The sequence below is a fragment of the Cornus florida genome, unplaced genomic scaffold, assembly GCF_030987335.1.
Source record: "Cornus florida cultivar Cherokee Brave unplaced genomic scaffold, ASM3098733v1 CherokeeBrave_3.0.0_Hap2_Chr05, whole genome shotgun sequence".
NCBI classification, from domain to species: Eukaryota; Viridiplantae; Streptophyta; class Magnoliopsida; order Cornales; family Cornaceae; genus Cornus; species Cornus florida.
This window is the reverse complement of record NW_026775575.1, coordinates 100,646,788-100,659,526: the sequence shown is the minus strand read 5'-3', so window position 1 is coordinate 100,659,526 and position 12,739 is coordinate 100,646,788. Positions and strand designations below refer to the sequence as shown.

The 12,739-nt window shown below is 30.7% G+C and overlaps 1 protein-coding gene across 1 annotated transcript; it reads left to right on the top strand.

The window, feature by feature from the left end:
- The first annotated feature begins 1,086 nt into the window (after window positions 1–1,086).
- LOC132309853 (uncharacterized) lies at window positions 1,087–1,641 on the top strand. The gene has a single exon (XM_059808116.1). It carries the CDS (start codon window positions 1,087–1,089, stop codon window positions 1,639–1,641), a length of 555 nt encoding a protein of 184 aa, XP_059664099.1.
- The last annotated feature ends 11,098 nt before the right edge of the window (window positions 1,642–12,739 follow it).

Genomic DNA, 12,739 nt, shown 5'->3' with positions numbered 1-12,739 from the left:
CCAATTTATTAAATTGTAAAGTTAAAAAAGTCTCCTAAATGATTAAAGGGTAATTTGGTCAATTTCTTATGTAAAGGGGTGTCTTTGTCCATTTTTGAACCTTCAGGGGTGTCTTTGTCCAAAAAACAGGTAAATTTCCTCTAAGTGTCCTTTTGCCAAATCTCAAAGGGTGTGGCTATACTTTACCCTAAAAACAATAACACTAGTCAGACGAGAAGTCTAAAAGAGTTTTAAAGGGCTCACACCTGTTTTCTTCGAGAAGTGCCCAGCGGCCAGCGCCAATTGTGTGCCTCAGGACTCGTAAAAAAATTAAAATACACTCAAATCGTTTAGCATGCCTTTTATTTATGTTGTTTTTATTTTTAGTTTGTTATGCTGTCGATTTTTTATGACAAAAATATATTTAGTGCAATCTTGTTTTATTTTACACAATGTTAAAACATTTAGTAAATGGTTTAAAATTAAAACACCAAAAATATGGTTTTTTTGTTAACTATTCATGACCCAAAACCATAACCGTGCATGTTTTTGTTTCCGACATTTCCACAACAAAATATCATTCCCAAATGTACTTCTGATTATTTATCTAAAATACTCCTACAACAAAAACGCTATCTTATTTTAAGCTAAAAACACCTAATACAAAGTGCATACCAAACAGACCCTAAAATAACATTTTTAACTAGTCATTTACTTTTGTAAATTTGCAATATTTTTTTATCAAACATATTTAATATTTTTATTTTTTAAAATTTTATAATAAATGTACGTTACCAAATGTGCTTTCAAATAGTATGGAACACACTTCAAAGTAGAAACATTGTTTCAACTTCGAGGCAAGAGAAAAGCACAAGACAGTTCAGTGCCTTTGTTGGTTGATTTAAGTTATTTAACTAATTGCAATATGTGTAAAATAAAAAACAATACTCGTGTGGTAATACAGTTGAAACATGAAATAATGTATTAAAACAAATATAATGTATTAAAATTAGATATAATGGCATGGCAGTGGCTGAAGGTTGCAACAATGGTGGCAATGACAGTAGTGGAAGGCAACAGAGGTGGTGGTGATGGTGAAAGTCGGCGATGATTGTGATAGAAAGTGGTGGTGGTGATTTTTGGACTTGGAGCATAAGTCATTGCAAAAATCACCGCCGCCGCCATTGCCTTCCACCATCAACGTCGCCACCTTCCACCATAATCACCACCATCTTTTACTATCACCATCTCCATTACCTTTCACCACCATCACTACCATCGCTATCATTGTTGCTACTTTCAACCACCACACCGTCATCGCCTCTACTGCCTTCTACTACTATCATCACCACCATAACCAACTTCCACCATTGTCACCACCTTCCACCATCGCAACCTCCATTGCCTTCCACCAACATCATTGCCACCACCACTATCACCATTTACGCCACCATTTCAACCGCCATCATCGCCACCTTCCACCAACCACCACCATTTACACCACTATCACCAAGCCTTCCACCGCATTCCACCACCACCGCCATCACTTCCACTATCTTCCACCATCACCGCCTACACCACTATCACATTCCACCACTACCACCGTCACTACCTTCCACCATCATTGTTTACCCCATTAACATTGTCACCGCCGCCTTCTAACACCATCACTTACACCATTATCGCTTCCCACCTCCACCGCCATCCACCACCAAATTTTATAAAAAAAATGTTATTTTGTTAATTTAATTTATTTGTCATTTTGAAAAATTCAATTTAAATTTATTTCATTTTAAATTTTAAATTGGTTCTATCAAACATTATAATGATTATTATCATTCCATTCCAATACATTTCATATTTGCAACTAAACAATATAATGAGAATGAGAATAATTATTCCATTCTATTCCAACATAAACTGCATTTCATTATTACATACCAACACAACACAAGAGTTTCAATTAAAATATTGTAACATCTTTTGAGATTTTAAAAATTTGCAGTAAGGGTATTTTTATAATTACAAAAAATTTTACATACAAAACCAAAATAAGTGTCAGCCCATTGAACTTCACGTGACTCCGCCGTCATTGGTGCAATGTTTATTTGAAATTTGAACTTGAAATTTTGATTTGTGTGTTTAGAATAATTATAAATTTAATATTGGTAGGCCCTACAAAAACAAAAACAAAAATTCTGGGAACCTCACGTGGTTCCGGCATTAGTGCTATGTTTGTTTGAAATTTGAATTTGAAATTTTGATTTGTGTGTTTAGAATAATTGTAAATTTAATATCTTTTTACAAATCTCATCAAATTTCATCGGTTTTCGTGACATTTGAGGACATTATAGTTTGGAATTTCAAATCCCATTAAATTCAGTTCCATTTGAAATTTTTTTGGTTTGAAAAACTAAAAATTTTATTTTGAATTTCAAATTACATCAAATTCAGCATTCCAAACCCCGTGTCAATTGCCATTTTTTATTTTTAAAAATTTATTAGAAAAAGATATTTAAAATTGTACCACATTTCCTTTACCAGGAAATCGAACCAAAAAAAAAAAAAAAAAAAACACACACACACACAAATGATCCCACCCATTTCAAAATGACCTATTATTATTATTTTTTAGGGTTAAAATCATAAAATACCGCTATTTTAAAATTTTGATCATAAAACTCTAACCTGTTTCTGAAAATTCATGTACTTTTTAAAAGTGATCGCATTGCCCGAATATCCGTGTTCGACCCGTTAATCGGGCTATAAAATGACAACTTTAACCTTACTATTTAATGTTAAATTAAAACCTAAAAATTATTTTTTTTAATTATAAAAATATCCATTAATCTTCTTCTTCACCCCCTCTCTCTCTCTAAAACATAGCATTTGTAATTTTAAATAGTATTTTTATAAATTTTAAAAATAATTTTTAGTTTTTAATTTAACATTAAATAATAAGATTAAATTTGTTATTTCATAACCCAGTTAACCGATCGGATATGAATATTGGGACAATGTAATCAATTTTTAAAAGTTTAGGAATTTTTTGAAATAGGTTAAGATTTTATGATCAAAATTTGAAAATAATGGGGGTTTTCTGATTTTTACCTTATTTTTTATCTATTGAGGAGAGTTAGTAGTTAGTGGGGATAAGAAAATGGGATTCAAACCTAGGAGCGTAAGGTAGGGGTACTTAAGACTTGACCCTTTTTCACTCGGACAACGTCATCACACCTTAAAATGACATAATATATTATTATATTGCTTAGTATTTTTTGCCATTTGTGTTGGGTGTGTATACATGTGTATTTATATTAAGAGTAATTTGCACTCATACCATTTAGGTTTGTAATGAAGACACGTAGATACAATTTAAGGAGAATGTAATCCAATTGCTCTCCCAAGTTTACAAACTTGAACAATAACACCCTCAACCATAATAAGAGTACTTAATTGCCATTTGACTTTTGAATTGACCTATTTAAATCATTAAAATACAATATTAAACTTTATAAGTACTTTTATTTGACCAAAATAACCCTTAGCAAAAAAAAAAAAGAAAAAAAAAAGAAAAAAAAGGAAAAAAAACTCCACCACTATGGCTGCTAACAGCATATGCATGCAAACAGGGGCAAAAGTTGGAGCTGATAGCGCATTCTAGGGGACGAGTGAAAGCAACTCCTAAACCGGCTCCCTACTTTCTATTCCGCAGACCTCACTTGAAGAATTGGTGGTTTGACTGTTGCGCGAGAAGCGATTTGGTAACCCTGAACTATGAAGACCATGAACCCCGCTTCCTTTCTCACTCACCCTGAAAGCTAAGACAAACAAGGCTAAGCTAACAAGCTCAAGCGTACTACTGCGGGTATCCAATCCCGCCGCTCAGATGTCAAGCGGATTCCTGGGCCTTGACGAATGGCCGGCCACCTTTGACGTTAGAAGAGCACATGGCTTATATCTTAGAACACCACCAGGGGCATGAGCTTGGGCTCAATACGAGATCACACTTTTTGAAGTTTTCGCGGAGTCATATTAATGAAAATGGGGTTGAGGCCAAAAACACGGGGTTTTTAGCCCAAGACAAATTACCTAGTTGGTTATTTAGATGACGTCATTTAGGCAGTAGCAGTAGGTTCAACCATTTTCTCATAAAGAATGGTCTAGGTCGAGTGCCAATGTGGCCCACCAGAAGGCCTTTGTGAATAACATGGGCCAGGCAGCATTTTGGCAAATTCAAATGGAAGCCCGAAATTTTTAATTTGGGGTCAAATTAGTAATGTAAAATTAAAATTTTAAAATAATATAAAATCATTATAAGAAATAAAAATTTTGTGCATATTTAATGTCCTCGCTAAAATAGATGGATTAATTATATTATATAATACTTAAACAAAATTCTAATACAAAACTTTGACTTTTCATCTCAAAAAGTATGAAATATAATTATTAAATATATATATTTTTTATGTCATAATAATATATTAAATATTAAATATCACCTTCAAGTAATCACACAAAATCCAATCTTTTCATATCTTAGTGTTGACTGAAACATTACTTACACAACATGTTACATTTTTCTTCCACAAAAACAAAGAAAAATGTAAAAGAAAACATGTCACAATAAAATTATATTTATTTTTTCATTCTTTAGGGTCATTTTGGTCAATTAATAGAAGGTTATAAAGGTAATTTAATAATTCAAATGGGTTAATTCAAAAGTCAATGGGCAAGTATGTACTTTTATCGTGATTGGTAGTGTCTTTTTTCATTTTTTAAACATAGGGATGTTATTATAAAAAAAATGCTTAAGTTGTAGATGACTGTCTTTAATTCAAACACCAGAGATATCAATGCAATTTACCTTATATTAATATCTCAAATCAACAACCACCCCATCAACTACCCGGCACTGTTGCCCCCATTCAACAAGCAACGAGGTTACTGGTCTAATTGCAATGGCAATTAAACCCTGTATTTGGTATCTATTGATGGAAGATGTCTTTTGATTAATTCGGCTCTTGAAGATGATAGATGCTGAAATACAGTACCAGAAAATAGGGAAGAATATAATATATATATATATATATATATATATATATATATATATATATATATGAGAAAAAATGGTTTAATTGAAGAAAGAAAATAATAAAAATTTCTTTGAAAAGAATAAATAATAATAATAATTTTGAAAAAATGAGTGAGAAGGAAAAGCAGGAAAGAACTAGAGAAATTCTGTTAAAAAAATAATTTTAGGGGAGCATTTTGTGTAATTTTATAAACTGTACACATATAATGTACAAAAATAATAATGAGCCAACATGAGCCTAGTATTCTAGGGAGGGAAAATGTACTCTTTGTTTCCTTGTTATAAATCTACATCAAATATATATCTTCTTCTTATTCTTCCCTAGATATTCAATTCACTGCCTGAATGACTATTGATCGCAAATTTGAAATTACTACAAATATTCCTTCAGGAAAGTCATCTTTGAGTTATGTGTGGAACACTTGGCAAAAATTAGAAGACAAAAGGATATGAAATATAATACATTGTATATTAGTCCTATTAGAATTTGTTTTACTTGAAGAAAATTTTAGCGGACTGTAATATCTCATTAGATCATACGTTGGTGGTTTTACCAACTGTAATATTATTTCAGTATAATATATATCAGTTTTTCTTTGCCAAAAAAAATCCAATCTTAAATTCGTGATCTGAAGTAGTTGAACCAATGAAATTCATTTTTATGCGGATGGGTGGAGAGAAAAAGTTTATAATATAAGAATATAGATACTCAGTACTCCCAATAAAAATATTTAATAGAGAGCCAAAGTATGCTTTTCCCGAATGCATTTGAACTCCATCCAAAGTATACTGCATCAAGGGAGAGCATTATTAGGTATGGGCATCTATCCTAAGGCATATCTGGACACTACGTTATAATGAGAAAACAGGTATTTGGAAGGAATGGACTCTAAACACTTGATCAAACATATAAGTATTTGGGATATTCCTATCCCAAATGATTGGTCTTGGTTTTGGAGAAAATTGCTCAAGAACAGGCACTTAGCACAACCACTAATTAAGCACAACATCAACTATAACACATCTATAATGTTTTTTTTTTTTTTTTTTTTTTTTTTTAACAACTGGCTTCCTTGTGCCCCCTGTACCAAAAACTATCTAATCCCTATCATAGACATGACAGGATAATCAACAAACATATGAAAGTATCAGCACTGCTCACAATAATCATTGGTCATGGCCTAGATATATATCCAACCTTGTGACCCGTCGCTGTGACATCAACAACCTACCATTCCCTAACCTAAACACCAATGATATCATACAATGGATTCCATCACTCACTAAATCTTACTCCACAAAGCACACCCTCTTAGCCAATACGTACCCAACCAATTCCAACCATTTTATTGCACAAACTTGTATGGTTCAAACATACCATCCCAAAACACTCATTTTGTCTAAACTACTTACCCAAACTAACACTCCACTTTACTATGCAACCTAATGCGTGCATTTTATGCCTCAAATTTGCAGAAACCCATGAGCACTTGTTCCACCAATGTGAATACTAAAAAACATGTGGAATGGTTTAGAATACAAATGGGGTTTCGGTTGGCACCAAAACTTGGCAGTCACCTCAGTCAATGGAAAAGGAATAGGTTGGTGTTCAAGTCATAATTTTGAGTATTTTATACAAATACTTTGACAAGTCCGCAAAAGTCCATTGACTGAGCAGAAAAAGAATAGTTTCAACACAAACCATACCTCGCGAATAGTTTCAACACTACTAACCATAACGCTTGGAAAGATTTCTTAATTTGGGTGCCATCCAATTGGAAACATAAATTGAAAAGGAGTAGAGTCATGATTTGGAAACTTACTTTTGCTAGTTTTGTATATCATGTGTGGAAGGAAAGGAATAACATAATTTTTAGAAATAAATCCTTACCTCCATTACAGATGATGAACAATGTGAACAATGCAATTCGATTGAAGTTGTTTTCTGTCAAAAACTGTGATTGTCCCTTTGCTGAAGAAATTGCAGCAGAATGGAACTTACCATTCTCTTTTTTTGAACCAACCCACGCAATTTTTGCCTTATCCTCAACTCACCATATGAGCCGCCGCCGCCGCCACCACCACCTCCACCACAACCTCCTCCACCCAATCCACGGTAACTGATACTCTCAAACTTATTGATTTATCCCGGCATGGCTGTGTATAGGCTTGGATGTGCTCATGTATGATTGAACTGTAATGGTTTCATTGGGCCATGGGGTATGCCACATGTTTTCTTGTAACTATTTGTCTATTTATATACTATATCACTTAATTACCGATAAAATAAAAAGAAAAAAAACCCTAATGGCAATATTTGTCACAGAATGTATTATGGTGTCTAACTCAAAGACTAATGTTATAAAGAAAGCAGTGGCGATCTTTTTATTTGGGATATATGAAAAGCTAAAGGTTTTTCTTAATAAAAATTTCAATTATGACTCATGCCATGATAGAGTTTTCTTTATAACCTTATTTTAAATCAAAATACAACTACTTTTCTTCTTCTTCTTCTTCTTTTTTCTTTTTTTTTTCGTTTTTTGCAACAAAATACAACTAGTGTGTCACACTTGATCTCTCTTTTCATTCTATCATAAATAGCAACATTGGTGGGCTATATTTGGCCCTGATCTGAATGTATAAGGGGAATTGCCGGATTTTATGTAAATTCAATTTGTTGCTAAATAAAAATAATAATGCAAATGTCTTTTTTTATTTGGGCTAGTGAAAGTGTTTTTACTAACTATGGCATGGTTGTGTGAGTACTCCCACCCACTAAGAAAAAAAACAATTTTTCTTTTTCTTTTTTTAATTAGTCAAAAAAATTAAACTAACATATTTTGATAAATATAGTTAAACAAATGTATTACATGATTTATATAAAACTGTATGTAGTGCATGTTAAATATAGTGCATGTGTAATTTTGTATTAAAAAAAATTATGCTTCTAGTCAGATACAAACCACTCAGCAGATTGTTAAAGAATGTACATATAAGTTGCTTAGATTAGTAGATTAGTTTTATAATATATCCGTTATAAACATAGTTAAATATAAGTTTGTAATTTATAAGTTATAATTATACATTACTCAAATTATATAATTTATCTCTCATAAACCTAATAATTTTTTTAACAATTAAGGGCTTATTTGATTTGTGCTCAAATTATAAGAACTTTAGAAAAAAAAAAAAATGTTTTAAGATAACTTTAAAAGATAGATTAGTTTGAAGATAAGTTACTTAGATTTGTTTTATAATATATCCGTTAGAATGTATAAGCTATAATTATACATTACTCAAATTATATAATTTATCTCTTATAAACCTAATAAATTTTTTAACAATTAAGGGCTTACTTGGTTTGTGCTCAAATTATAAGAACTTTAGAAAAAAATTTGTTTTAAGATAACTATAAAAGATATTGAAAATTTTAATATAATATTGAAATTTTTAAGAATTGAATTTTATGTGCTTAAATTTTAATTGTTGTTTGTAAATTGATAATTTTTTTTTATAATTATTTAAACAACGAGTGTTCATATATATCAATGGATCAGATTTTCATGCTCCAAAAACTAATCATTTTGATCCAATCACGGTCTGAAAAACTAAGGGAAAAAATTACGGTCTGAAACAAAATTAATAACTCTGATATTTGATTAACATTTTAATCAAATAATTCAACAACAATTTATATCCAACAATTTATTAGCTAAACAAATAGGATACAAATTATAATTGATCCAGTCCAACACAATTTAATATATACAAATTTTTTTCTAGTTGGTACTTACAACCCCCTTTAAGAAATTGTTTGTACTTAGCCGTCCAAGAAATTATTTGTACATGCCTAGAACGTAAGGGACTTGGATCCTCTAAATTAAAAATTCTCTACGTTATCGTAAGTTGAATTTACTATAGAATGACACGTAACATTAAAAACTTATCTAATGCTGGTGTTAAATCACGTCAACTAATTTAAAGAAACTTTGAAAATTCATCGTTTTGAAATAATGAAAATTTACCAAACTCTAACGATGTTTAACATCGTTATCTCTCCTTCATCTTTTCCAAAAAAACGATCCTCCATCTCTCTCCTCTTTATTCATATCTAAAACAAGTGGCATCTATTTCTCTTTTAAATACTAACAAATTTTAGATTTTTTTCCCTAGTTTGTACTTCTGGTTCCAAAGGATTGTTTGCACTAAATTTTTAGCACGAAATTTTTAGATTCTAGATTTTTTTATCATTTTATTTTTTGATTTGGGTAATACAATAAAAAGGTAATGAGCCCCTAATACCTAGTACCAACTGGAGAAAAAAATCTAAAATTTGTTACTTTTTAAAAGAGAAACAGAGATACGACTTATTTCAGAAAAGATGAGGGAGAGATGACGATGTTAAACGTAGTTAGAGTTTGGTAAATTTTTTTTATTTCAAAACGGTGCAATTTTTAAAGTTTCTTTAAATTATTTAACGTAGTTTAACACCAGTAGTAGATAAGTTTTTAATGTTATATGTCATTTTATAGAGAATTCAACCTACGATAACGTAGAGAATCTTTTAGAAGATCCAAGTCCAAATGTAAGACTGGATACTTCATGAGACACCAAGACCAAAATATTTTTTAACTAGGCCAATCCCTAGGCTCAATTTAATATATTGCACTATTTACATAGCTAGTATCAAAATGCTAATGTCAATATATTAAGACTTTGATATTTCCTTAAAGAATTTTTTTAATAAAAATTTCAATTATGACTCATGTTATGATAGAGTTTTCTTCGTAACCTTATTTTAAATCAAAATACAACTGCATTTTTTTTGTTTTTGTTTTTTTAGCAAAAAATACAACTAGTATGTCACACTTGATCTCTCTTTTCATTCTATCATAAATAGCAACATTGACTATAAGGAGAATTGCCGGATTTTATGTAAATTCAAAGGGTTTGCTGAATAAAAATAATAATACAAATGTCTTTTTTTATTTGGGCTAAAAATTGAAAGTGAAAGTGTTTTTTACTAACGAGATAATGGCCTAGTGGTACCAGATCCTATTTCTCAAAGAGAGATTAAGGGTTCGAGCTTTAGTGAGAGTCATGTTGATGTTCCCGTTAGCAAATTTTTCAAGAAAGTGTCTCAAAATTATTAGACTTTGACATAAATCAATTTTGTCTTGAGTGGTGTTTTCTATCTCGTCAAAATTGGAGCATGATTGAAGATTCCCGCAATTTTTGCCTTATCCTCGACTCATCCTCAACTCACCATATGTGGCGGGCCCACCACCACCACCACCACCACCACCACCACCACCACAGCCTCCTCCAACCCGCAATAACTGATACTCTCAAACTTATTGATTTATCCCAGCATGGCTGTGCATAGGCTTGGATATGCTTATGTATGATTGAACTGTAATGGTGGGCCGGGTTGATGTTTTTTTATTTGAAAGTTTATTTTGTTTGGGCCACAATTGTAGACTAGCCTTTTTATGTTTTGTTTGCTTCTTGCCCTTTTACACCTTGTTTGGGCCATGGGGTATGCCACATGCTTTCTTGTAACTATTTGTCTCTTTATATTATATCACTTAATTACCGAAAAAAGAAAAAAAAGAAAAAAAAAAACCCTAATGGCAATATTTGTCACAGAATGTATTATGGTGAATAAATCAAAGACTAATGTTATAAAGAAAGCAACGACGATATTTTTCTTTGAGATATACGAAAAGCTAAAGTTTTTTTTTAATAAAAAATTCAGTTATGACTCATTCCATGATAGAGTTTTCTTTATAACCTTATTTTAAATCAAAATACAACTGCTAAGAAAGAAAAAAAAAAAAAAGATAGTTAAAGTGTGGTTTTTTTTTTTTTTTTAATTAGTCAAAAAATTAAACTAACATATTTTGATAAATATAGTTAAATAAAATGTATTAATGATTTATATAAAAGTGTATGTAGTGCATGGTAAATATAGTGCATGTGTAATTTTGTATATATAAAAAAAAATTATGCTTCTAATCAGATACAAACCAATCAGCCAAGAGTTTGATTGTTAAAGAATGTACATATAAGTTACTTAGATTAGTTTTATAATATATCCGTTATAAATATAGTTACATATAAGTTTATAATGTATAAGTTATAATTATACATCGCTCAAATTATATAATTTATCTTGTATAAGCCTAATAATTTTTTTAATAATTAAGGGCTTACTTGGTTTGTGCTCAAATTATAAGAACTTTAGAAAAAAATTTGTTTTAAGATAACTATAAAAGACAGTTAGATTAGTTTGAGGATAAGTTACTTAGATTAGTTTTATAATATATCCGTTATAAACATAGTTACATATAAGTTTATAATTAATGTATAAGTTATAATTATACATTACTCAAATGATATAATTCATCTTTTATAAATTTAATAAATTTTTTAATAATTAAGGACTTACTTGGTTTGTGCTTGAATAATAAGAACTTTAGAAAAAAATTTGCATGTCTAGCTAATTTTGTTACTTTATTTTTTTCCTCTAGCAATGTGCATGTTTTGTTCAATTTTTAATTTGTCTTCTCGAGCAAAGAAATATGCTCCAAAGTCTAAAGATAGAAAGTTTTGAATTATTGTGTTTCACCTTTAAAAAGGAAGAGTACTTAAGCCGCATGCAATTGTACGCAAATAATTATTCAATTTACATAATTGTAAATGAAGGCAAACAATTCTTAGACGAAATAATAATATTAAATGAAATCTTAAAAAATAAACTGAGGATAACAAAACTATTTTATTTATTTTGTAAAGCATAATAATCATTTGGCCATTTCACCTGCCTAAAATTCAAGCCGGACAAGGACCTTTTTACCCCATTAGGTATACTGACGGACACCTGAATCCTCCACCAAAAAGCTTATAGGCAAGCACTCTCAAATTTCAGCCGCCAATGATAATCTAATACTCCGCAGTAGACTGCTAATAACATGCAAGACTATATGCATGCAAATTTCTTGTAAAACAAGTCTTGCCTCTAAAGAATTGTGTTTAGATTTTTAAAAATAAAGATAAAATTGTCTAGGGTAGGCAGAGAACGAAAGAAAGAAAAAAAAAGAAAAAGAAAAAGAAAAATAATGGAATGAGTGAGTAGGGCTGCAAGTTGGTTTGGCCCAACCTAGCTCAGTCCCAACCCAACCTCAACCCGAATCGGGTTGGGTTGGACCAACCCAAATTACACCCAACATGGGTTGTAGTCATAACCCGAACTGAATTTTTCGAACGAATTGGGTCGGGTTGACGAGTTGAGATTTTTTTTTTTGGGAAATTTATATATATTATATTATATATATATATATATGTATGTATATTATATATTTTTTATTATATTATTACTATTATTATATATATATATATATTTAGGGCAAATCGTTTCAGCCTTACCAATCGCCGCCTCCATCTCTCTTCACGTTCTCAACTCTGAACTTGCCTTATCTCTCTCTCTCTCTCTCTGCAACTGCAAAGTACTAAATCTACAAGGATCGGAATTTCAAAACCTATATATTTCAGTTTATCCATCTGTTGCAATAATCAAAAGTTCAAAACCTATTACTTATATCAAAACCCAAATCAGCATATCATTTTAGATTGTTCAAAAAATCAAAACCCATATCTTTCAGT

What these genes read in the sequence shown, in the direction of transcription:
- LOC132309853 (XM_059808116.1), top strand. Translation starts at nt 1,087, where the DNA reads ATGATTGTGATAGAAAGTGGTGGTGGTGATTTTTGGACTTGGAGCATA.